The following is a 27,492-nucleotide window of genomic DNA, read 5'->3' as shown; positions in this document are numbered from 1 at the left end:
TGCCCTTTTTGGCAAGACTGTACACGATACCTTAGTCCAGAGCGAGAAAGACGGGAAGAAGTCTGCCATCGGAGTCCGCTTCTCTGCTCCCCAGAGGTCCTTCTCGAAGAACCAAAAGGGACAGAAGAAGATCTGGTTCCGAAAGTCTCAGCAATCCCGTTTTGCTCCAGACTCCCCGTCCTTCAGAGGCAGAGGAGGACAGGGTGGACGCCGCCCTAGAGGCAGAGGGGGCCCGAAGAACTTTGGGTCCAGAGAACCTTTATCTGATCAGCCCACGCAGCAACCCTGAGGGGTTACTCGACTGCTCCACTCTGGAGGTAGTTGGGGGGGCGTTTCTCGAAGCACCTAGCAGCTTGGGAGTCCATCACAACAGACCGCTGGTGCTTCGGATCATATCCAGAGGCTACGAGATTCCGTTTCTCCATCCCCCTCTCAGACCCATATTCCTCCCCGATGTCCCACCCAATCAGAGGGAGGCCGCAGCTACAAAAATTCGGCAGCTGCTAGAAAAAGGAGCGATCCAGCACGTCCCCCCAGACCAGTACAGATCGGGCTTTTACTCCAGGTTCTTCTTGGTGCCAAAAAAGACGGGGGACTTAAGGCCAATCCTCGACTTATCTCTATTGAACCTGGCAACACCAAAGAAAAGTTCCGGATGGTCACTCTTCAATCCATTCTCCCCCTTTTGCAGGAGAATGACTGGATGTGCTCCATAGATCTCAAGGAGGCATACTACCACATCTTAATGGACAGACGATCCAGGAGGTTTCTCTGCTTCCGGCTAGGAGCCAGTCACTCTCAGTTCAGGGTCCTCCCCTTTGGTCTCACCACAGCCCCCAGGGTGTTCACCAAGGTGTTAGTGGTAGTAGCGGCCCACATGAGACTACAGGGAATTTAGGTCTTTCTGTACCTGGATGACTGGCTCCTGACCGCCCCCACATGGCATCTACTCTGCACAGCCAGGAGCTTCTTCCTCCGTTTAGCTTCCTGGCTAGGGATCACGATTCATGCTGGGAAGTCCTCCCTGCTCACGACTCAGGTCATAGATTTTATTGGAGCCAGGGTAGACACAAACCAGCTCTTAGTTTTCTTAACCCCGGACCGGTTGCGATCCCTAAAACTACATGTGCAGGCCATTCTTCATTGTCCGACCCCTCTGGCGGAACTGGTCCTGAGGGCCCTAGTCTCGATGGCGGCTACCATCAGTCTCCTTCCCATGGCGCACCTAAATATGAAAATTCTGCAATGGACACTCTAAGTCCAATGGTCCTTCCTACGTTTTCCCCTGAACCATCCTGTCACTCTCAGCAGGGTTTGCAGGAGTGCCCTCTTATGGTGGCTCCGGTCTCCGGACCTCCAAAAGGGGCACCCCTTTTCTATGTCCCCTCCCCTAGACACGGTGACCACGGACGCCTCTCGCCTCGAGTGGGGGGGGGCATTGTTGCGGCAGGACCGTCCAAGGCACGTGGAACCAGACGGAGACCTCACTGCATGTCAATGTCCTGGAGATGAGGGTGGTGCTGTTAGCATTGCAAGCACTTCAGAGCCTTCTTCCCGTCGGGACGATTGCGATCCAGATGGACAAGCATGTCTGTCGTTTGGTATATCAACAGACAAAGGGGAACCAGGTCCTATCCACTTTGTCGAGAGGCCATGAGAGTTTGCGAATGGGTGATTTCCACCAACCGCTTTCTCATAGCGACGCACATTCCGGGTCGGTCCAACATCCTAGCGGACAGACTGAGTCGCACCATCCTCTCCCCATATGAGTGGTCTCTGAATCCCAATGTAGTGAAGCAGATCTTCTCCAAATGGGGTCAACCTTGTTGCGATCTTTTCGCCTCTCCTTCAAACACGAAGTGCGACACGTACTTCGCTCTAATTCCCCCACCCGGGGAATCACCAAGAGACGCTCTGGTGCATGCTTGGCCTCCCGGTCTTCTTTATGCTTATCCGCCCCTTCCCCTGATGCTCAAATTTCTGCAGAAAGCCAGACGGTTGGGGTGCACGATAATCCTCATTGCCTCATTCTGGCCTCTTCAGGCATGGTTCCCTTATCTGTGGTCTCATCTAGTGTATCCTCCCTGGATTCTAGATCCCTGTCCGGATCTGATATCTCACCCCCTGGGCCTACCAACCCCGAACCTGGACAACCTCAAGCTCAAAGCTTGGTTGATCCAGTTCCAGTGTTAGTTTGGACTCCCGGTATCTCTTCCCAGGTCAAAGCGATCCTAGTGGCGGCCCACAAGCCGTCTACTAGGAAGGTTTATCGTAGCAAATGGAAACGTTTTTCTATTTGGGCTGAACATCAGAACCTAGATCCTTTCACAGCTCCGTTACCAGCTGTGCTGGATTTTCTGTCGGGACTGTTTGATAAAGGTGCTAGCTCTTCCACAGTCAAAGTACAGTTGGCGGCTATCGCTCATTACCACATTGGATGTGATCTTGGCCCTCTGACTTCATCCAGATTATGTAAGACCTTCTTAAAGGGCACCTTCCTACTAAGGCGCCCGGTGAAAGAGGTGATCCTTCCTTGGGACTTATCGCTGGTTCTCCAGGCCTTAACAGCTCCTCCCTTTGAGCCTGCTGCTTCGGTAGATCTCAAGTTCTTGTCCTGGAAAACTGCCTTTCTTGTCACTATCACGTCGGCAAATAGGGTTTCGGAGCTTCAAGCCCTTTGTGCCAAGCCTCCGTACTTGATTTTCCACAAGGATAGGGTATTCCTCAGGACCAATCCCTCTTTTCTCCCCAAAATTGCTTCCAAAACTAATATTAATCAGTCTATTAATTTGCCAGTCTTCTTCCCTAATTAACAAAATAAGGCCAAATTCATATTACATTCTTTGGATGTACACAGACAGTTGAAATTTTATCTACACAGGACAGCCGGTCATAGACGTTCAGATCAGTTATTTGTATCCTTTGCTAAGTCCAGTTTGGGGAAAGCTGTTTCTAAAGTCACACTATCCAGGTGGATTTCTCAAAGTATTCTCTTGGCTTATGAGAGTTCTGGCAGGCCTGCTCCTCAGGGAGTCAATGCCCATTCAACTCTGTCTGTTTCTACCTCTGCTGCTTTTCGAGCTAGAGTTTCGTTGGATGACATTTGCTCGGCTGCCACGTGGGCCTCATCTCACACTTTTATAAACCACTACAAGTTAGATCTGGTTTCCAGAGGGAGAGCATCCTTTGGCTCCGCAGTGCTCCGGAACATCCTTCCTTGAGGGCCTCCCAAGATTCAGGTAGCTGGGGACTCTGTCCCATAGGTTGATGCACAAATGAAGTTAACTACTTCAGATTAAGAAGTTATGTACTCACCATAATGTTCCATCTGAGTAGGTAAACTTCATGTGTCAGCAACCATCCCTCCCTCCGTCCCCCTGTCCTCTTCGGATGTTTTTGGTGTTCCTGCTTCTTGGGAGGTTGTACCCGGTTTACCTTAGGCAGGTTGCGATTGCAAGCCTTGTTTTTAGGCAAACTCGATCTGAGGTCAGGAAGGGATGGCAAGGAGTTATGGGTAAGGGGGAGGAGCTTGGAGCTTGGATCTTAGCTGCTGGAAATTGCCGTCTCTGATCCAATATGGATCCGATAACCCATAGGTTTCTGACAAATGAAGTTTACCTACTCAGATGGAACATTATGGTGAGTACATAACTTCTTAATCCTGTAGAAGTACTAGAAATATTTTGGAAATTTTATGAAAGTCTGTATAAAGCAGATAGATATGGAAATCAAGAAAAGGTACAAATGGATATGTTTTTGGAAGAATTAAATATGCCAAGGTTAGAGTTAGATGAGGCTCAGTTACTAACAGTTATAATAGGAGGAGAAGAGATAAAAATGGTGATGTGTAATCAATCTACAGGAACATCCGCAGGAATAGATGTTTTTTCCAGTGGAAGTTTGAAAGCTAGGATGGAGAAAGCTGATAAAGATATGGAAGGTTTTGTTTAACAGTATTTTAAGAGAAGTAGTACCAACATCCTGAAAGAAAGCGATGGTAGATGCAATACCTAAAAAGGGTAAAGATCCATTGGATCCAGCTTCATACAGGCCCGTTTCAATACTAAACCTTGATTATAAAGTGTTTATGTGTATAATGGCCAAAAGAGTGGCAAAAGTGATGCCAAATTTTATAGATATGGATCACTGTGGTTTGGTGGAGAGGAGGCAAACATTTGATGACATTAACAGAACACCGTTCTTGGTGGGTCTTGATGCAGAGATAGCATTTGACAGGGTAAGCTGGGACTTCATGAGTAGGGCAATGGAAGTAGTTGCTTTCACCGATAAAAATTATAAGGTTGATTAGTATATATGAGGGATCAGAGGTGAAAATTAATGTGGATGGGCTCTTCCCTGATAATTTCTGTTTGAGAAGAGGGAACAAGGCAGGGGTGTCCTCTTTCCCCTTTGTTGTTTTCATTATATTTAGAACCATTGACAAAGAAAATAAGGGACACAAATTCAAGGATATAAGGACTGCGGTGGTGGTGCTGCGGTAGCGTTGTCGCCTCACAGTTAGACGTTGCCCGTTCGATTCTCAGTTAGAGCATCTTCTGTGTAGCGACATGCGTGAATGGGCGTTCCTTCGTTGAAGGTTATGCGTTAGGCCCGGCAAGCCAGTACGTAAAAATCTACTACCAATCATTAGTGGACCGGAGTTCCGTTGTGGCGACCCCTAACCGGGAAAAGCCGAAAGACACAAACAATTGGTATGGTAGTTGGCAAAGAAAGTAAGGGACTTAGAAATTCAAGGATATTTTTGGTATGGTAGTCGAGAAAAGCTGGCTGTCTTTGCAGATATTATTTTATACCTGACAAAACCAGAAAGGGACATTACACTGTTGTGGAACATTTTAAGACACTTTCAGATCTTCTCAGGATACAAAATTAATGAAGTTGAAACAAAGGCAGCAGTGGTAAATTATATACTCATACATGAATTGATCCAGCAATCTCCATATTTATGGAGACACGATAAAATGAATTATTTTAGGAGTATGGATTAAAAAATACTCCATTGTGGCAGCTAAGGCTATGTGGGAGGAGACTAAAAAGAAGATAATACAAAAACTGAAAAGCTGAAAGCTTTGATCTGATGTTGTTAATCTTCATTTATTCCTTACTCTTAGAATTTGGTTCCAACCTCGGAACCGAGCCGACCTTTTTTAAAGCTCGCGTCAGCCACAAACCTCTTGAGCTCGAGATTGTCCTTGTGACAATCCTGACTAATCCCATACTCGTTTACCACCCACATACTATTATCTAAAGGTCTCTTCCCCCCACGCTTCTCTAGATCCCTTCAAACGTATCTCCTCTAAATCATCAAGCCCTTCTCTCTCTATGTTTAGATCCTCTTAGACTGCCCTCTCCGTATATTCCTAGAATTGACCTGTGAAAGAATTTTCATCCTTCTCCTTTGAGATTAAAATCTTAATCCTCTTTACTTCTTAACGTATCTGTATTTCTGGGTACTTACACATCATGTACTTGTGAATTTAATAGAATGTATTTTTTGAGTCTCTCTGTATTTTGTATACTATGAATTTAGCTGGATGTAAGTCTATGTATTGTTTTTAAATGTGGAGCTTTTCTCCCCGGGTCTCTGCTGAAAATGGATATGTATCCAGTCAGACTAACCTGGTAAACAAATGTAAAATAAAATAAAATAAATAAAATAAAATAAGATTTTACCCATCATGCCCTTTTCCCTGTTACCTCAGATCTTGTTTGTCACGTTGCTGTTCAGCCATGTCGAGCCGTTCCTCTCTAGCTAAGTGTATATTTTTGATAAAGTTTGAGTTTTTTTCTCACAGAATTCTTAGTTTTTCAAATTTATTAAGTCACATCTTCTTATTCTTTATTACTTGTACCTTTTTGGTATATTCTACTACCTTTGTTGGTAGTCTTTCTTTGCACTCCCTTGGGCCTTGCTACAGTGTGTGTGTGTGTGTGTGTGTGTGTGTGTGTGTGTGTGTGTGTGTGTGTGTGTGTGTGTGTGTGTGTGTGTGTGTGTGTGTGTGTGTGTGTGTGTGTGTCTAGTTTTTGAATATTTTGTGGATATAATATCTGAGAAGAAAGGGAGTCCAGGCTTAAAGAGGTGTTCGGAGTGTGGACTTAAACTGCCTCACTCTGACATGCATAACTTGTGTGTTTACTGTTTGGGCATGCCTTATCTCACAGTGAAGCCGGCCTGTCAGATTTGTAAAGTTTTTTCTGCCAGGACTTTGAACGAACATAAAAATAAACTAGTACTAAAGGGTCTCCTTAAGACCCCTTTCTGCGAGGCTATTTCTGGGTCGCAGGAATCTTCTCCTCCTTTCAAACAACATAAGAGGTCTAAGTCTCTTCCATCGTCTCCCTCTGGAGACCCTAAGGAATTAAAACATAAAAAGGCTAAATTGTCAGAGTCGTCGGTATCAGGGGCTGCTTCGGCACTGACTCTCTTGACTCTGTCTTTGATTATGTCTGCTGGTCCTTCTACACCATTGCTTACGATGCAGACATCAGCCTTCATGGTGCAGACTACTATGGCACCGAATAGTTCGGTGCAGACTTCCTCTGCACCGATTGGTATATCGGCGCTGTCATCTTTGGCACCGACTGAAGTCTCGGTGCAAACTTTTCTCACCATCCAGTTTCTCGGTGCAGACATCTTCGGCGCTGACAGTTTTCTCGGCGCAGACCCCCCCGGCACTGACAATTTCTTCGGTGCAGGCCTTTTTGGCACCGATGGTTTCGGTGCAGACAACTCCAGTTTTGACTACACCATTCTCGGTACAGGAATCTTCGCCTCAATGATTTCGGTGCACACCGCTTCTGTGCCGGCTTTAGTGGCGCAGACTATACAGACACTGCCGGTTTTGGTGCAGACATTACCTATACAGACACCTTTTTTCAGTGGTTGTGCTAGCCCTTTTTTGGACAGGCCCGAATCGCCTTCTCGGCTTTCAGTGAGGTCTACCAGAAGCCTTTCTGAACATATGGTGCATTTCACAGACCAACTGCTTTTGGCCATAGGAATTCCTGCCCCTTCAAAAATGTCTCTCCCCCTCTGGAGTTGATCATCCTTCTCCACAGACTCCTACCTATACTCCTTCGACCTCTGTGGAGGTTTCTAGGCATCCCTCCTTGGGTGGGCCGGCCTTCCAGGCCTTGTAGAGGACACTGGCCGCTGCTTCTCAGCTGCCTCTGTCGGAGACTGCTACTTCCTCTGAGCCTCAGCTGTCTCAAGTCGCAACCCCTGGACACCGGGTGCAAGAGTCTTGGGCCATTCTCCCCCTGGGGACCCCGTCCTAGCAACCTTCCCCAGAGTCTCCCACTGAGGAAGTCCACCGCAAAACTATGTGTAAGAGGAAGCACATGGACTCCACAGAAGAGTCATTGACTGAAGACACAGATTACAATGATGGGGAGGGGTCCCCACGTTCACCTTCTGACTAGGTTTCCTTTGGTGACATCCTCAAAATTTTAAAGCAGAGAGGTGAATGGAAGTCCTCTAACCCTTCCTCAGAGGAGTCTGTGTTCCTGCAGGCTTTTCGTGCCTGGCCCCCTACCTCCTGGGTTACCCCACCTGCTGATGAGCTCGTCAAGCTCATCGTGCAGCGTGCGTGAAAGGCATCGGACTCTATGGAGACCATACCTCGTAGGCCGGACAAAATCCTTTCTCCCCCAGAAGAGCGCCCCCATTGGTCGAAAGGTCTTCCAGTAGACGCCATGGTGGGGGCTGCCGCTACAAAGAAGGAACTGGCAGAGGAGAGCCAGACTGTTCACCCACCCAATAAGGAATCCCAGGTGGTGGACAGATTAGGGAAGTGAGGGTTTGCATCATCGACCTTTGCTGTTACTTCCTTGGCACATTTCACATGGCTACAGATAGACTTAGTGTCCGAACTGTGAGACTTTGGCAGGAGCAGTTTCTGATGAGGTCCGAGACAAGGTGGCCTCTCAGCGACCCTAGAATCAGTTTCCAATTCCTCAGTGCGTTTGATATCACACAATATTGAGGGAGCGGCGAGAGCTGCGGGTGCAGGCATAGTCATGAAACACCATGCCTGGATGCACCTTTGTGATTTTGCGGATCCCTTCAAGGCTTTCTTCCTTAACACCCCTATTGAGACCACTACTTTGTTTGGGTCCAAGGTAAAAGATGCATTGGCCAGATGTGAACAGGACGGTAAGACCCTATCTGCCGTGGGTGTCCGTTTATCTTCTCCTCAGTGGTTCTATTTTAGGAATCAGAAGAGTGGGAAAATGTGACACAAAAAATCTCAGGGTCTTTTCTGTGACTCTTAGGCCGAGTTTTCCCCTAGAGGCAGGGGGGGGGGTTTAACAGAAGATGCCCCTTTCAGGGCAGGGAAGGTCCACAAAACCAGGTTTCCAGGGAATCTTTCTCTGGGCAGCCCTATCATCAGTCCTGAGGAGCAGCCCGATTGCTTTCCTCTGGAAGCAGTCGGGGGTCTTTTTCCTTTTGCCTGGCAAACCATAACCACAGATGCTTGGGTACAAAGGCTCATCACCAGAGGATACCATATTCCTTTCTCATTCACTCCCTCCTTACCCAGAAGTTTACCCAACGTGCCACCCAGTCAAAGGGAAGCCGCAGCTATAGAGATATCAGAGCTGCTTCAAAAAAGAGTCATACAAACAGTCCCCCAGACCAGACAGGATCCGGCTTTTATTCAAGATTATTTTTGGTGCCAAAAAAGACAGGGGACTGGAGACCAATTCTGGATCTCAGCGCCCTAAACAAAATTCGTAAAGACAGAAAAATTCTGGATGGTCACGGTTCAGTCTATACTTCCACTTTTGGAAAAAGACAATTGGATGTGCTCCATAGATCTTTAAGACGAGTACTACCACATAAAGATGGAAAGGTGCTCAAGAAGATATCTTCGCTTCCGGGCGGGAGCCAGTCATTACCAGTTTCGTGTACTGCCTTCGGACTCTCTACAGCCCCCAGAGTGTTCACAAAGTGCATGGCAGTAGTCACAGCTCACCTACGGCTTCAAGGATTCCAGGTGTTTCCCTGCCTAGATGACTGGCTCATTTCTGCCCCTAACAAGACATCTACTGGATCTGGCCTTGACTTTACCCTAAACACTGCACAGCAGCTTGGAATATTGATAAACTGGAAGAAGTCAAACCTTACTCCGAGTCACTCAGAGTACATTGGAGTGTTTCTGGACACAGTGACTTGTACAGCCTCTCTATCAGATCACAGAATTCAGAGGATCAAAGAACAGGTTCAGGCAATACTTTCACAAAATATAGCCTCAGCTCGATCCGTTCTTCAACTGTTGGGATTGATGGCAACCTCCATCACCATAGTCCCTCGATGGCAACCTCCATCACCATAGTCCCTCTAGCAAGACTACACATGAGGCTTCTTCAATGGCTGCTTCTTACTCAGTGGTATCCATCCCTGCACCTCTTATCTCTTATAGGTTCATAGGTTGGTACTGGGCTATCTGCCCGAAGGCATATATTAGCCCAGCCACTTTGTGCGCTATTCACCGCCCCTTTAGTAGTTCCCTAGACCCTTGTACTAGCAGCTAGTACCCTTGGCCCCTGTCTAGTAGTGCTGTTGGTGTGATCCCTGGTGTGAACTTTCTGTTACCCATCCACTCATCAAGGTTCCTATTGAAGAGTGATAGTGAGGGGCTCTGTCTTATGTAGATCGGGACCCTGTTCCATAGTAAGGGAAGTCTCTGCGAAGGGAATCTGTCCCTCCAGAATGTTCTATTCATTGTTGTGTTGAGGTTTATATCCCTAGAGCGTGTAGCTCGAGTAGATTTGGTTTTGCTAAGATGGAGCATGTTCAACAATTCTAGGTTGGACATGGCTCTGTACGTTAGATAGAGATCGCCTCTGAGAAAGAGGTATGCACCAGAGAACAGTCTTAGCTTTTTCAATCGTGCTGCATAGGGCAACTGTTTGAGGCCAGTAATCCTCTTGGTTAGGTACCTCTGTGGTCTCTCCAGCTGCTGAAGATGTCTAGCCAGGTACACTCAAATTGGTGCATTGTAATCAATAATGGGTCTGATGAGAGAAGAGTAGAGGGGCACCATTATATCCTTAGATCTTGATGCGAACCCTTTCGTGATCAGATGGGTCACATAGAAGGATTTTCTAACCACTTTGGCAACATGGTTATCAAAGGAAAGCTGACTATCTACTTGGGTCCCTAGATCCCTTATTTCTTCCGATTCGGCAACCCTCATCAGCCCAGTGCCCATGGACACCTCCCTGATGGGGTGGGGTGGCTGTTTTAGGGAAAGACCGTCCAAGGCATTTGGTCACAGATGGAGGTCCATCTGTATATCAATGTCCTAGAACAGAGGGCAGTGCTACTAGCATTGCAAGAATTCCAATCAAGCCTTCCATCAGGGACTATTGCAATTCAGTCAGACAATATGGCAGTAGTCTGGTACATCAGCAAACAAGGGGGAACCAGATCATACCCATTGTGTCGAGAGGCCATGAGAATATGGCAATGGGCGATAGCCTCCAACCATTTTCTGATAGCGACGCACATTCCCGGGAGCTTCCAGCATGATAGCGGACAAGTTGAGCATATACATTCTACAGCCTCACGAGTGGTCTCTCAATTCTCTAATGGTGGTGAAGATTTTCGACCGTGGGGGCCAGTCTTGCTGTGACCTGTTTGTGTCCCCGTCCAATCACAAGTGCAGCAAATACTTTGCTCTGATCCCCCCTCGGGAACAGTCACCGAGAGATGCTGTAGTCCACGATTGGCCATCGGGTCTGCTATATGCCTATCCTCTGACACCCCTCATTCCCCTGTTCCTCAAGAAAGCACGTCACTTGAAGAGCAAAGTGATCCTCATTGCTCATATTGGCCTTGACAAGTTTGGTTTCCCTTCCTTTGGCCTCATCTGCTAGATCGACCATGGATTCTCAATCCAACTCCAGAGTTGATCTTTCACCCGCAGAATCTGGTTCATCCAAACCTATCCAGCCTGAAACTGACAGCTTTTTTTTATCCACTTCCAATGATTGCCAGGCAGCATGACCTATATTCCCCTGTGCGTAACATTCTGATTGCCTGTCATAGAGCATCCACCAGACTAACTCTACTGCAGCAAATGGAAGAGGTTTTCTCTCTGGCTACAAGATAAACAAATGGACCCTTTTACAGCCCCTGTTTCTATTGTGCTAGAATATCTTTCAGACCTTTTTAAATCGGGGGTAGCAGCCTCCACAGTTCTTGTTCATTTGGCTGCAATTTCTGATTTTCATAATGGCTTCCAGGGCTCTTCCTTAATGTCACACAGACTTTGTAAGACCTTTCTGAAGGGTGTAACCCAACTATATCCTCCATTCAGAGAACCTGTTCAACCTTGGGACCTGGCCTTAGTCCTTCAAGGGTTGACAACTTCTTTTGAGCCTGCATCTACCTATGATCAAAGTATCTGTCCTGGAAAATGTTGTTCTTAGTTGCTATTACTTCTGCCAGATGTATTTCTGAATTACAGGCCTTGTCTATCAACCCCCCCTACCTCATCTTTCACAAGAACAGAGTTTCATTAAGGACCAGTCTGACCTTCTTGCCCAAGGTCATTTGAGTTATCTATCAATCAGACTATTGATTTGCCAGTGTTCTTCCCTAATCATTCTAACAGAGGAGTATATTGCCCGCATACCTTGGATGTACATAGACAAATTCGTTTTTACCTAGACAGGACTAAATTTAATAGAAAATCTGACCAGATGTTTTTGGCCTTTTCTGAATCCAGATTAGGTTGTCCAGTTTCTAAAGTTACTTTAGCCACTTTGGTTGAGAAATTGTATTACTTTCATTTATGGCAAGAATGGTATCCCTTTACATGGCAGAGTATAGGCCCACTCTACAAGATCAATGTCAACTTCTGCAGCCTTCCATGCTAGAACATCTTTGAATGTCATTTGTGCAGCTGCAACCTGGGCTAGGCCTCATACCTTCATTGCTCATTACAAATTGGACTTGGCCTCCAGAGGCAGAGCTTCTTCTGGTACTATGGTGCTCCGGAATGTCCTTCCATAGGACTGCCCAGGGAACAAGATAGCTGGGGACTCTTTCCCAAGAGTAAGGAATAAACGAAGATTAACAGCATCAGATAAAGAAGTTATGTCTTACCATAACATTCCATCTGAGTTGTTTCATCTTTGTTTATTCATTATGGCCCACCCATCTTCCCCCTCCAAAGGTTTCTGGTGAATCTCATTTGTCCTTCTTTCCAGTTGTTAGGTCATGTCTGACCAGAGATAACCTCGGCTTCATATTTCCAACTTGCAAACTAGATCTGAGGTAACAGGGAGAAGGGCATGATGGGTAAAATCTTAGCTCGAGAGGTTTGTGGCTGCCACGAAATTGAAAAAAGGCCGTCTCATTTCCGAGGTCGGAACTGAATCCCAAGAGTAATGAATAAACAAAGATGAAACAACTCCGATGGAACGTTATGGTAAGACATAACTTCTTTTTATATGGATATTGATAGTAAGATACAAGCAGTTAAAATGTTTTTAGTCCCTTTAGTTTTATACAGAGGTCAGGCATATTTTTATCAACCAGAAGAAAAGTTGTGGATAGCAATTAAAAAAAGAGTTGAAGGATTTTATCTGGGAGGGGAAGACACCAAGGGTCCAGTCGGATAAGCTGATTCTTCGAGTAGAACAAGGCAGACTACGATTACCCAATTTGAAGGGGTATTTTAGAGCAACACAATTAAGGTTCTTATACATACCACAAGCATAAAACTATAATTCAAAGTGGAAGGGGATGATGATGATGATGATACAGGGGAGAAGCTCAAGAAATAAGGAGAGACAGGGATTTTGGATGCAGACCCTCAATGAGAATGACAATAATCATACAGAATATTATATTCATAAAGTAGCAGAAAGTATTTTAAGAACTAAGCCAGCACAGGAATGGAGAAAAGAGATTCTACTGATGTAGATTACTGGGCTTAGGTATACAAGAGTCAAGAGGTGGCTGGAATTTATTAGAGAAACTGGCAAAGGATCCAAGTTATTGGGAGCAAATAACTAGAAAGGGAAGGGTAATAGAATGGAAAGATGTCAATAATTTATTTAGACTGCAGGTTAGAGATTGCCTTCCCTCTCAAGGATTAATATCAAAGTATAGGCAAAGAGAAAGAAATAAGGAGGTTGTAAATGAAAGACGAGCACTGGTAGAGTTTGTAATGTAATATAGAGTACAAGCCACCATTAAAAAAGGAATAAATAGTAGAGCATGTAAAATATTGCATGACAAGTATAAGACTCAGAGGAGCTCAGAAAGGCTTGGGAAGAGCTAATGGATCAGCAGTTCACAAAGATAATAGGGGATGTATTTATATCTCTCAAATATGCTACAAAGTCTAGAAGATTTAGGATCTTTGCTTGGAAGTATTTGCAGTAGGTATTTTTATACCCAAAGTAGACTCCAAAAAATTTTTCCTCGGGTAGACAGTAAATGTTGGAGGTGTAATGGGGAAGAAAGAGGTAACTGGGAGCACATTTTCCGGGAGTGTAATGAGTTGTCAGACTTTAAAGATTTCCTGCAGACTGCTCTGTCAGAGATACTGGGTGGGCAAACTGGTGTAACTAAGAAGATGATCTTTTTGAGCTACGATTCAGATTCGGAATTGCCTAGACGTAGTAAGGCCTTACTGAGTCTAATTATGGTGGCTGCCAAAAAACAGTTACTAGAAAATGGAAATCAAAGTCTAAACCAGCTTTACCAGAAGTAATGAATATAATTACAGAAATAAAGCAACTGTGAATTAGGATCTTTAGAAAAGGGAAGGAGCAAACTACATAGCCAAAAATGGGAATTGTGGGAACATTATATGGAGATGAGTAAAAGGTTTTAAAAGAAGGCAGGATTTGCATTAGCTATGTAATACTTAATTGACAATGACTGGATATATTATAAATGTATAATGTTTGCAATTACAGTTGTCTCAATGAGATCTGTGATGCACAATATTTGCAACTAAACATGTGTTAAAGTGAGTTGTTTTTCATTTATACAAATATAAGACTGCATATGGCATATGTGATAATTTAATAAAGATTTTTTTTGTTTAAAAAAAATCCTCACTGCAATAATTCTTTTATCAATGCTGTGTGTACCTTTCTTGGGTTATTGTTGGAGAATATCATCTCCCATTACAGGGAAAATGTTTTCCATCAAACTACAGCCATGGACACACCTGTAGAGAACACCTATGCTAATGTAGTGTTGTATGATTGGGAGATGGAGCACACATTCATTTATGACGGTCCATAGAAGGGGCACATTTCATTTTATGGCAAATTTGTGAACAACAGTTTTTGGTCTGTGGTGGTGGTAAGAGCAATTTGGATGATTTTAATCACTATATTAATAACAGTGCCAGTTTCTAAGGTTTGTTATGAACTCTTCAGATATTAGTATGATTTTTTTTTTTAATGTTTAACTCTTCAAAGGTTGAGATCATTTACTTGGGACTAGGATTTATAAGAAAGATGTAAATAGTTGGGACTAGGATTTATAAGAAAGATGTAAAAAAAAAAAAAAAAAAAATAGTAGTTACCTGCATAGCACAAGTATGCACCCATTATATTTTTTAAGAATATTCTTGAGGGACAAATTGGTAAACACTCTAGGTTAACTGTTAATGATGATGATTTTTATATGTTTAGCCAAGTCTGTCTGATGATGATGTGCAGCATGGGTATAATAATACAGTGACACAGTGTTTTCATCTGTCAATATACTGCATTCTAGTGATGTGTCCTTATTTGGTATGCCATATATGGCTACAGTGACATGTGCCAGCATGGATCTGAGTGTAAATGCAGTGTTAATGAGAGTAATTATAGATGCATTTTATATATCATAAGACAAAATTGGACATTTTTAATAAGTTTGCCAGATATTAAGAAGCTGAGAAGTATGACACCAAGATTTGCTTATAAAATAAAATGAATTTGAAGCAGGAATTATGCTGTAAGATGGGTCTGTTTGTCACCAGGTAGAATTAGAGTCGGCAAGTATCCTTGTTTGAATTGTAATTTATACCAGTATGTGGTACAAACAGATTCATTTGAGCACCCACTAACTAAAAGTATATAAATCTAGTTTTGCAAATTGTGAAACAATATAGTATATGATGCTAAATTTAATATTTGCACCTCCTTTTAGGTTGCTGAAATGAACGGGAAGTTTATGGATCATTCAGCACAACATAGCTATGATATTAAGAAAATACGAGTACAGTAAATGCTTGGTTAACCAGCACCCACGGGGATTGGTAGATGCCGGATAACTGTAGTTTCTGGTTGCTGGAGAGTTGCTATTAAAAATAGTCCAAAGTAATAGTGTACCCTGTATTATTTGTTTGGTTTGACTGGCTCTAGTTGGTGAGAGGGAATTTATTCCTATCTTCCTTTTTAAACTCTAAAACTCTGAAAACATAAACTATGTTTCTGCCGGGAGTGGGGGGGGTGAGAAGAGAAAGTGCAACACATGAAAATTGTACTGTATTTCTTAAATTTTTTTTTTCTGATTGCTTGAGAGTTCTAGTTGCTTGAGTTTCGGTTAACTGAGAGTTTACTATAATGGTTTGACTAAACATATGTCGCATAATGGAGCTGAGAACACTTTCCATTCTCTGTTTTACAAGTGTATCAAGACATTAGAAGAGATGTTCTAGTAAGCAAATGGAGTGTAAAGAGATCATATAGAATTGAAATCATTGTGTTCTTATTTTTAGGAATGTTAGATCATTAATCATGTGAATTTTGTTTTCTGTTTAATTGGGGTTCTGTTTATGCATATTAAATGCTTGATAAAGTGTTGTTTTTAAGCTGAAACTTGTACTTTATATACCTTTTCTTAAATGTATAATTATCATGGATTTAGCTGTGTTTTGTTATAATCTGTTCTTTCTTACCAAGACTCTTAATCCACTTTTGTTATGAACTCACTGCGACTTCCTCCATTTATTGTTTCTTGCCCCTCATCCTCCTGTTTACATCAATCCTCCTTCCAGTTTCACTATCCTAGTCCTCTTCACTGTCTGCACTGGTTGCTTTACTCTCTGTCAAGTATCCAATGTCTTTACCATTCCTCCTGTACTTCTACTATAAGCTGTTTCCAATGTTGTCCTTTCTGCTGTCAATCAGATTGTGTGGTATCATCAGCTTAATAGATAAGAACTTGGACTGTTCACAACTGCTATTGCCAGGCTTTGGAGTATTTTTCAGCTATGGAGTGGTTTCATTTGGGAAATGACAGGGGAATTTGTTTCACTGTATAGACTTGGGGTTTCATGCACCTGTCTTGAGTCAAGACTTTCTGAGATTTTGATTTGACATATGAGAATGTAGAGTATTCCTGTCAAGTAATGAATTGTTTCTTTGAGGGACAGCATCATGTAATCACAGGGATCAGTCTGCCTTGACTGTGTTTCTTCAGGTTTTGTGGCTCCTTCTCTCATAATCATGTGTCTCGATCAACATGACTTGTCTTTGCCTTTTTCTAGCTGGCTTGGAATCCAGTGGCTTGCACTGAGTCTTGTATATTTTAATTGTCTTGTGGTTCCTCTTCTTGGACCATTTTTAAGTGCCATTTAAAAACTTAATTTTTCAGTTTGCTGTTGCATTTGTGCTAATAATTATACCAACTGTGTGTATATTTTATTTAGTCTGTATTCAGTTTCCCAGATGTTATAACTAGCGTAGGATTTGGTTTTATTGATTGTATTGTTTTGGTTTATTTCTGGTCATGCTTCTTAATCATGTTCAGAAGCATAGCTAGGGTAGAATGAAGTGACAGTTGCCGCATGCACAAGGTGTTAGGGGGTGCATTTGGAAAATATTTTTTTTTTGCTTTTCACATAAATGTGAAGTTGGGACACACAGGACCTGGCAGTCCTACTTAGAAGAATACGGAAGAGCAGCAGATCAGATAAGACACCGTTATTGTTCCCCAAATGAGGATGTGACACAGAAATGGAGCTGCTCCTTAGGAGGGAAGGGAAGAGGAAAATGTGTCCTTTTTTCTCCTTAACTTGCTGTTGAGTGGTGCCACATCTGAGACTGGCACGTGGCACTGTATGAGTCTGTCACAGATCTCAGCATGTTAACAATGAGGAAGCTGAAGTTAGTTACTCCTCCTGTCTGGATGAATGCTCCTCCTGGCCCACCTTTATTCCTCATTATCATGTGTGATTAAAAAAAAAGCTATAACAAACCTAAATATATATATCTTATTTTCAGAAGGTAAAGGCAGAGAAACTGAATTGAGTTATGCTCTAGCTGTACTGAATTAGGAAAAATGTTAGTAGCTCCTTGAAAGATAAAAGAAGTTGCATTGTACTTGCCTGACTTATCCTACAGCTGTATTAAGAAAATGTAAATTCTGTAATAGATTAAATTAAGAGCAGTTACATTATAATTTCTTCTTGGTAAATATTTAGTTTTTAAAGAAACTTGTGAAATTGTACATTTGTTACTTTGGGAATATATTGCAGTTTTGGGAACGTACTGCACTTTGAAAATGCAGCCATCTCAGTTTTGTGACTGTACAAACGTCTGCAATGTTGAAAGCCCAATGCTTTATCAGATGGTGTATTTTTTATTTAATCAGTAGATTGTGCTTCCCCCCACCCCACCCAATAATGTAACCATGGAAAGAAGAAAGCATCTTCTAAAATTCAAACTGAAGTTACAAGGAATCCTGTATGGAACTCATACTGCTAATTCTCAAGTTAGTTACTACTTTGACTGTTAGTCAGTTGCTGGATTTGATTGCTGGAACATATACAAGTAGACAGTACCCCACATTTACTATATTGCCTGTAAGAACTCTTCAAATAATAATTTGATCTTGGAAGTTAGAAACAGGACATAAAATAGCTTCACTTAAAATTAGTTAAGGTATACTTTAGCTGATAAATAGTGCTTCTCTATGTCAGCTGTTAGTTTAAAACCTTTAGTTGAACTTCCTTATGCAAGAATATTTTTGTTGCATTTTTACTTTGTCCCAAGTTAACGACTTTTATTATTGAATATTAAAGCTTGTGGTTGATGACTTGTTTGTAAGTTTGCGGGGACATATGTTGATCAGGTGTGCAGCAAACTCTGTGGGCTTTCCTCTTTTGTAATTTTACTGATAACGCATTATCTGTGTATTTTATTTTATTTGTTTTCCGGGGTAGGGCACTGATTTCTGTGGACCTTTTTCAGACTCAGCCATGGAGACGTGTCTGGTTAAGTGACTTGCTCAGAATCGCACAGTTAAGCAATGAAAGCTGAAGGAAGGTGTGACACTTTTAAATATTTAAAGGAAAGGTAAATAGTCATTTGTGGTTTTGATTTGCTAAAGTAGTTTGGTTGTTGGCAGCACAGAGTAAACCAGGAATGAGAGTGTTGTACTGAACACTTATTTACCTCCCTTTTTTCTGTAAATATTGTGTGTGTGTGTATGTGTGTGTGTATTTGTGTACAAAATATTTTTGGATGCATTTCAGTTACTGTTCTTAAGAATACAGGGATAGTGGGCTAAGTCTAAGGTGGATAAAATCCTTGGGAATCCAGGTTTATATTTCAGATCTGCAGCTGTACATTGCACAGCTTATTTGAATGTTCAGTTGCTGGCTAGCACTCAAGGCACCATATTTCATTTACTGTATGTCCTTAATGCCAGTCACCTTTCACATGTTACATGACTTACAGTGGTGTGGATCAAGAACCATACCCATGCTCATATGTATTTTCTGCCATTGGTATGAGTTTAAAATCCATGCCATCAGAGATATTTGGTTTCAGTGATGGAACTTGGACAATATTTTACTGTTGTTTTCTGCATGGCAACTGTCAGCTCTTTCTTGCCTTCATTACTTCACTCCTCTGTCTGTACCTCTGTCTCCATCTACCATGGATTTCTTCTCATTGTTTTGTATTGACAAATATATGCATCCACAAAGTATGTTAGCTAGGTTGCTGCAGCTTTTCACAAAGATGGAATTTATGCCCTTCCTTGCTTAGAAGGCTGGCTGCTTGTAGACCTGTTAGAGGGTACCTGCTCTCAGCATATCCTACACTGCTGATAATTCACTTTGCAGGGATTATAGTGAACGTAAGTCACAACTGAGCATTCCTCAGTTGGATCGCTTTCCAAGTTTAGTGCTAGTTGGTTGTCGTAGTGGGAAAAGTGCTTCTTTCTCAGAAGAGAGGATCCTCACAGCAACCCTAATTAGTTTGGACAGTATACCTGTTTCACTCAAATCTTTCCCAAAATAATTTTTTTCCAAAGTTTCTAGGTGCCAGTTGCTATTCCAACAGTGTGTATCATACAGTTTTCATATGAGGTAGAATCTGGAATTTTGAGTCTGTAACATTTCACCTATGAATTGTCACAAGGTTTTCATCTCATCAGTCTTGATATTTGTCTTTTGGAAATCGGTGAGTCAAAGGAATGTTGTTTAGATTTGCAGACATAGTTAGCAAAGGGATATTTTATATCCTAGTAAGATTTAGGGGTATGTTACAAGTAGTCTTAAAATGTTTGTGTGAAGATAATTTATTGTAAGTGCTCACTGAATGTATTAACTATGCTGATATGAGAATGATGCAGCTGCAGGCAAGCAGATTTATAAGATTATAAAGGTTTCTGAATATGATATGAAGTTAAGAGGAACAAGTATGTTAATGTCAAGGGCCCAGTGTTCATGAAGTCCCTACTTTTGTTACTGTTTCTCCTACTGTACTTCTGCACCTGTATGTCAAAAAAAATTAAGGTATTAAATGCAGAAGGCTTTGCCCCTTCACTCCCTGTACCCTTGACTAAATATGCTAACACCAGTAATGGCGCAGTTTTTAGAGCAAGGTTGTAGGTGCAACCCCAGTGGCTTTTGGACAGTGAATGCAGTTTCAGCCAAAAGACTCTGGTAATTACTAGCTCTTGTCTCAGCTGGCTTCATTCTGTGTCTTTGAACATTAATGTAGGATACCAAGGCAAAAACGAAACAAATAATCCAAGAAAAAACAGGTAGAAGTCAGGCAGGCAAAACACGAACACTTCTCCTTTGGGCAACCAAATCCTGGTATAACTGAAGAACTGTATGCTTTACGTTAGTACTAGCCTGAACCAGAGCAGAATTCGTTCAGCTAATGGTGGAGCTCACAGTGTAGCTAGGATGAACAATGACAACATTTTCCAATCCCTTTCATGCCTTGGAAATGGACCAAATCCCTAGGTAATGAATGGTCACGACCCTTATTTAAATGAATGATATGTGAAATCTGAAGTGGGAGTATCAACAAGTACTTTTTGCAGGTAGATAGGCTGTAATCTGTATTGCCACAATGACTGAATACTCGAGGCATAGACTCAAAAGAAAAGTGTGTGCCGGTGAAACTGGATTAATGCCTGACACATCCAAGTAAATACAGATAAAATCCAACAGAGGTGTGTGGCAAATAACAGCACTGCAAAAACTGCTTGAATAAGAAGTCCTTTTATTCGAAAAAGTACTGAATAAAACAGAAGAAAACCGTAAGCCCTTTCACAGTGTATCCCACTGCTTCCCCAGACATATTTCTTACGGTTTTCTTGTGTCTTGAGGCATTAATCCAGTTTCACAGGCACACACTTTTCTTTTGAGTCTACTGCCTCGAGTATTCAGTCATTGTGGCAATACAGATTATAGCCTATCTACCTGCGAAAAGTACTTGTTGATACTCCCACTTCAGATTTCACATATCATTGATTTAAATAAGGGTTGTGACTGTTCATCACCTGGGAATTCAGTCCAGTTCCAAGGCATGAAAGGGATTGGCCAAGGTTGTCATTGTTCATCCTAGCTACACTGTGAGCTCCACATTAGCTGAAAGAATTCTGCTCTGGTTCAGACTAGTCCTAACGTATAGCATACAGTTCTTCAGTTATCCCAGGATTTGTTTGCCCTAAGGAAAAGTATTCATGTTCGTGTTTTGCCTGCCTGACTGCCTTCTACCTGGTTTTTCTTGGATTATTAATGTAGGATAATTTTGACAGGCCATAAATTGAGAGTACAAGTATTAACTTTCCATCATGTTGTATTGTTATTAGAGCTGTCCTTTTGATTCTTCATAAAATTAATGGGCTGTAATTAAAGCAGGTTATCTGATATGTTGCAGTGTTGTGTGCAGTTATAATGGTTTATGAAAATTGTTTAAAAAGCCATAATAAGACCAGTTTACCTTAGTATGATTTAAATAAGTATTCCTAAATTGTGCTGTATTTAAATAATGAAATGTAACCATCTTGTCACCTAATTTAATAACGTAATTCAGTAATGTGAGAGTGTTCAATCTCGCCGTTTGTTCTTACACATGGGTTCGGAGCCGATCCTCGGCTCCGAGTTGGCCGCTTGGCAAAGCTCTGCATCGAGAAGAAGCTCGAGACCAACCTGTCTCCCACAATTCCCTCTGCCTTTACCCAGATCTAGTTTGCCGCTGCAACGTTCGCATCAATATTGATGAGCTCAGACCACCTGGCAGATAAGATTGCATTTTTTGTCTAAGATTTCTTAGATAGTTCTTCTAGTTTCTCTTTTAAGTCTTTAGTGTGTGTTGTGTGTGTAGTGAGTCGAGGGTTTCTTATCCTTACGTATATATTTTTTAATATATATAGTTAGTTAGTTCCCTCGGAGCCTATCCTACCCACTAACTTCGAATTTACTGCTGGATATGACAAAATTCTGGATTTGACTAAACTTTTAATTGTGTATTACCATTAGTGTTCTTGGCTGTGACTGTCTGTACAGGACTGTGTAGACATTTATATAACTTTACTAGATTTGACTGTTCTTATATTGATTATGTCTGAGAAAGCGAAGTCAGGCTTCAAACGGTGCCAGTGTGGACAGAAAATGTCTGTCACAGATAACCATAGCTCCTGCGTCTACTGTCTTGGCCCTCTCCACCTGCAAGAAGACTGTTCCATTTGTCATTCTTTCAGTGGAAGGGTCATGACAGATAGGCGCAGGAAGCTCATGGACAGAGGCCTTTTGAAGCCTGCATTTCAAGAGGCTCTTGATAAATCGGACCAGGCATCTAAATCCTCAAAGGAATCGAAGACGTCGGAGCCCATGTCATCGGCTCCGAGCTCTTCATTTAAAGTTCGTTCACCGGTTCCACAGACCTCGGGGCCGAGTGTCGAACTTCTGTCTGTCACCAAGCCTCGAGTCTTGGAACCGGTGACGGAGCTTCCACCTCCTGTGCTCTTGAGGTCGGCTCCGTCTTCGATTCCTTCGACGCGTTCTTCTAGGCCCCTCTCTGACTCAGATGTAGACCGTGTGGTGCAGAAGTTAATGGAGAATACGGCCTTGTCCAAACTCATCTCAGTCTCTTCCCAGTTGGTGTCGAGACTCGAAGGCCTTCCCTTATCTCCATCTGTTCCTCCTCCAAGGCTGATCTGATGATCGTGGAGCCCTCAGTGCCGGAGCCGTCTTTCTCTCTGTCGGCACCGTTCACCTCGACTCCGACGGATCCATTACCGGAATCGCGGAGCCGACGATCTATCCTTGGTTCGGGGACCGAGAGTCGAACCGATGTTTCGGTTCCGACTCTCCCTCTCGGTGCCTCTGCACGGATCGACTAGGCTCCGTCCTCGGGGTCGATGCCCTCGGTCCCCGTCTCAGGGATCCCTCCGCCTTCTTCGGAACCGAGGGATTCTTCGACTCGGGACCTGGGGGCCTTCGACCTGATGAGGAAGGTGTTGTCGACTCAGACAACCACTTCAGCAGAGATAGCTTCTCCTTCCCATAAAGGCCCGTTATCCTCCTCTGCACCCACGGCTACTTCAAAGCGTCGAGCATCGGTGTCTCAGCCACTCCCAGAGGGAGCCCCTTCTTCCTCGGAGGCTTCATCGGAGGCTTCATCGGATGCCTCCCCCGAGGAAGTTCCGAGGAAAAGATTGTATAAGAGGAGACACTTGGATTTTCCACAAGAATCCTTAGCATCAGACACTGACTTGGATGAGTCAGAAGGGTCCCCTAAATCACCCTCAGAGGATGTCTCCTTTTCTGACATCCTGGAGATCCTGAAACAGAGAGGTGATTGGCAGGCCCTACCCCCTTCTGAGGATGAGTCAGTCTTGCTGAAGGCATTCGGTGCTCGCCCTTCTTCCTCCTGGGTCACTCCGCCCTTCGATGAGTTGATGGAATTGATTGCTCGAAGGGCGTGGGAGACACCTGACACAGTGGAGCCAGTCCCTAGAAAGCCTAATAAATATATTACGGCCCCTCAAGACAAGGCATATCTCACAAAAGGAGTTCCAGTGGATGCTATGGTGGTGGCAGCTGCCACTAAGAAGGAGATGTCTGAATCTTCCTCATCTGTGCATCCGCCTAACAGAGATTCTAGGACTATGGACAGGTATGGGAAGCGCATTTTTAGTTCAGCGGCTTTCTCTATGCGATCGCTGAACTATTTGATGCATTTCACACATTTACAGAGGGATCTAATCAAAGAGTTGGGAGATACCCTCCAGGGTACTACAGATGCTGCTGTCGCGGAAAAAGTTACAGCACAACTCAATACCCTTACATCAATTGTGAACTCGTCCATGAGGCTCATTTCATATGCAGCCAAAGGGTCGAGTAGGGCTGCGGCTTCAGCGATTGCCCTTCGTAGGCAATCCTGGATGTGCTTATATTCCTTTGCGGAAGCCTTCAAGTCTTCCTTTCCATTCCAATAAGCTAGAATATATGTTACACAAGTTGGATGTTCATAGACAACTCAGATTTTACTTGGATAGAACAAAGGATCACAGAAAGGCAGATCAACTCTTTATAGCCTTTGCGGACAGCAGAAAGGGCATGGCAGTGACGAAGCGTACCCTTTCCAAATGGCTATCCGATTGTATTACTTTCGTTTATACTGCTACTGGACAGAGTTTAACCATCAAACCGAAAGGACATTCTACTAGATCAATATCTACATCCCTGGCTCATGCGGCCCGCCTACCTTTGGACACTATTTGTGTGGCCGCCACTTGGTCTAAACCACATACGTTCATTACTCATTACAAAGTGGATAGGGTTTCCAGGGACAGGGCAACCTTTGGTTCCACTGTGCTCAGGAACGTTCTTCCGTGAGTTTCTCAGGGTCACGGAGCTAGGGACGCTACCCATGTGTAAGAACAAACGGCGAGATTGAACACTCTCACATATAGAAGTTATGTCCTTACCATAACGTTCCATGTGGAGTGTTCATCTCGCCTTTGTTCTTACATTCCCACCCTCCCACCCAAAGTTCAGGAAGAACGTCCAGTTTAGATGTCTGGTTTGGTTCTCCCGCTTCTGTTTTCTCTCAGCTGTTAGTGCTGTTTTCAGCTAAGCCTTAGCATGTATGTTGTGTGTTTCATTCCCGTTGGGATCTGGTATTGTTTGCAAACTAGATCTGAGGTAAAGGCAGAGGGAATTGTGGGAGACAGGTTGGTCTCGAGCTTCTTCTCGATGCAGAGCTTTGCCAAGTGGCCGACTCGGAGCCAAGGATCGGCTCCGAACCCATGTGCAAGAACAAAGGCGAGATGAACACTCCACATGGAACGTTATGGTAAGGACATAACTTCTATTTTAATGCACTGGCCTGTGATTTTCTCTGAAGGGACTTTGGGGTATCATCCAGAATTTTGGCTTGCTGCATAAAGTATTGTAGCATTGTCCATTTTTAACCATTTATACTCTGCTGTGCCATATTTTGTGTAGGTAGATCAAAAGGTTTCATGGTTTTATTTTCCTATTCAGATACCCAGGTATAAAGGACATGTTAAAGAAAGCAGGGAAATGACTGAAGTACAGGTAATTGCATGTATGTATATACAGTCTCATTGATACATTTGGGGTCTGCCTTTAACACTGGTGTGTGGTGTACAGAGCTTACTCTGAAGCTAAGTTTCAGTAAATGTAAGTTTATAGAAAGTGATGTAACCTAAACAGGAGTAGAGTAGCTTACCTGTTTTGTTCTTGAATTGTTTGAAGATGTGCAATATGCTAGAAGCGCAGATTGTTTGTAATAAACTGTGTTTCTTAAATACCAAGCATTTCATTGTTAAATCCATTTCATTGCATGAATCCAGGCATTACATTTTTTCCCTTTCAGAATGTCTTGTTGCTGTTTGCTAAAAGACTACTTAATAAACAAGTGACTAACATTTATCAAAAGAAAAAAAATAGTTGAAAGCTTATTGTACCTAAGAGGCCAGAATAAGTTTGCCTTCAGTTTTCTTCAGTTTTAATATGCAGGTTCCAGTAGTAATGTTTAAAAATTTTAAATGTTCTTAATATTTTTCTAATATCTCTGCATGTTAGAATGCTGCCCGGCGCAAATTTTAGACTTTTTTACATTAGTTTAATTTAAACAAATTGTTAAACACTACCAGGTATTTCACATCTTTGTATAAGATGGTGATAAGTACCCAGGCCAAAATTGCTGTGGTGAAAATCGGAAAAGAGAAAAAAAGTTATTCTGAGCTTTTGGTGGCATACTATTTTATTTGTTACTACACCATATTTTCATAATTCTAAGCATTTTACCTTGTGTACTACGCAGAATTTAATGACAGTGTTGTAACATTTTGTTCTTACCCACACTGAAGTAAAGTAAGGATTAACCATTTGGGTTTATTTAAGCATGTTTTTGTTGTCGGTTGCTTTACTTTGTCCTAAAAGTGATCAAATTAATGTTTACTACTAACCCATGTATACCTGATTGTGTCTGGCTTTTTTCTATTCCTCCTGCATGCAATTCTCATGTTATTGTGTTTGTGTACAGTGGGTTTTTAAAAGTTCAAATTGCATTTTTTAGTGATGGCAGCTATTGATTACTGCTTTGGGCATTTATAACAAAAAGTGTTTATGGATGTAATTCAGTAGTGCAGGTTATGGTATCAGTGTTGTGTTAAGACAATGCCTTTCATGAAAGAATTTCTCAACATTTGCCATTAACTGCCATGCTTTTATCGTACTGTTTAATGTGGAAGGCTTCTGAGCGGTAAGGCTAAATAAGGCTCTTTACAAAAAGCAATATGTTGCCTATCATGCTGTAATCAAGTTATACAGCTGCTTTTGACTTGCTGCATTTTCTGATTCCTAACTCAGGGAAGGTAATTTAAAAAAAGTTATTTCTCTGTACCATATGGTAGAATATGATCACATCAGAATACTGAATAATTTAAAACCAGGATAGCTCTCAATTTCTGTGTTGAAGAATCGGGGGACAAAGCCAAAAATAATGGAAGTGAGCAAAGGCACAAAATCAGGTATAATTTCTAAATATTACTCTAATTCGCTTAAAAGTTAATAAAATAACAGGTTTTGCATCAGCATGTATTTTCTGAGGAGCACGAAGTATGAAGCTGGGGAACATATAGGGTTTAGGCCCTTCAGGAAATCTACTTCAGTTAATATGTTTTTGCATGCGACCAGCATGCACCCTGGTCATCTACTAAAGGCATTACCTTCTGGTGAATTTAAGAGAATTTTCGATCATACCAGTAACGAAAATGAAAAAAATAGTGAATTGAATAAAGTCATGCTGAGGTTAAGTGAAAGGGGTTATAATAAAACACATTTACTAGCATGCAGGGACAAATTATTTGGTAAAAATGTAGATGGAAATTATACATTTGTTGGAAATTTTGAATCAAGGTGTGAAGTTTTCACTATGGAACATAAAAAAGATGATGAGAAGCTTTTTTATGTAACCAAGTTTTCTGCTTTTTCTGAGAAACTGGTTTCATTAGTTAGAAAATACTGGTATATTGTCAGTGATGATGAGTCTATTGGTCATCTATACCCCAAACATATTACATTTTCTTATAAGAGAGGAAAAAATCTTAAGGAATTGTTAAATAATAACTTAGTTGGAAGGAAAGATAACATCGTAATTTTAAAACCAGGTACTTTTCCCTGCAGTTCTTGTAATATTTGTGATATGGTTAGGAACCTGAGTGTTATTAATGGTATAAATTTTGTTCCTAAACACTATTTCAATTGTAAATCGACAGGGGTGGTTTATATATTGGGTTGTTCATGTAAAAATATGTGGTACATAGGACAGACGAAACGCGTGGTAAGAATTCGTATTTTGGAGCATTTAAACGACATTAGAAATCAAAATTTGACTAGTCCTGTTGCTAAACATTTTCATGAGACACATAGTAGTTCTTCTAGTAGTTTAATATTTAGCATACTGGGAAAGCCCTTCCTTCAAAGAGGGGATGACATTGTAGTGAAATTATTGGAGTTAGAAACTAGAATGATTTTTAAGTTTCATACTTTAAAGCCTAACGGCATGAATCAGGAATTAGGTCATTAATTAATTAATTATTATATTTCATATTTGAGAATATTTATTTATTTATTATAAATTCATGGTCACTTTAATATTTTGGAAATTGGTGTTTTACATATTTGATTGTAACAAGTTAATCAATATGTTGATTGT

General features: G+C 42.1%; 1 protein-coding gene across 7 annotated transcripts in view; it reads left to right on the top strand.

Moving 5' to 3' along the window:
• CEP43 (centrosomal protein 43) overlaps positions 1-27,492 on the top strand; it is a 2,274,574-nt gene that overhangs the window by 1,548,006 nt on the left and 699,076 nt on the right. For 5 of the 7 annotated variants that reach the window (XM_044069398.1, XM_044069434.1, XM_044069407.1 and 2 more), the window contains one exon: positions 24,792-24,845. The exons of the other annotated variants lie outside the window; for them this stretch is intronic. In XM_044069398.1, coding sequence (XP_043925333.1) covers positions 24,792-24,845 — 54 coding nt within the window. The remainder of the gene's footprint in view (positions 1-24,791; positions 24,846-27,492) is intronic. 7 annotated transcript variants of the gene reach the window in all.

Source organism: Protopterus annectens, chromosome 1.part0 (genome assembly GCF_019279795.1).
Source record: "Protopterus annectens isolate FY-2018-M chromosome 1.part0, PAN1.0, whole genome shotgun sequence".
NCBI lineage: Eukaryota > Metazoa > Chordata > Ceratodontiformes > Protopteridae > Protopterus > Protopterus annectens.
The sequence above is the reverse complement of the archived record's forward strand: the minus strand, read 5'-3'. Positions and strand labels throughout refer to the sequence as shown.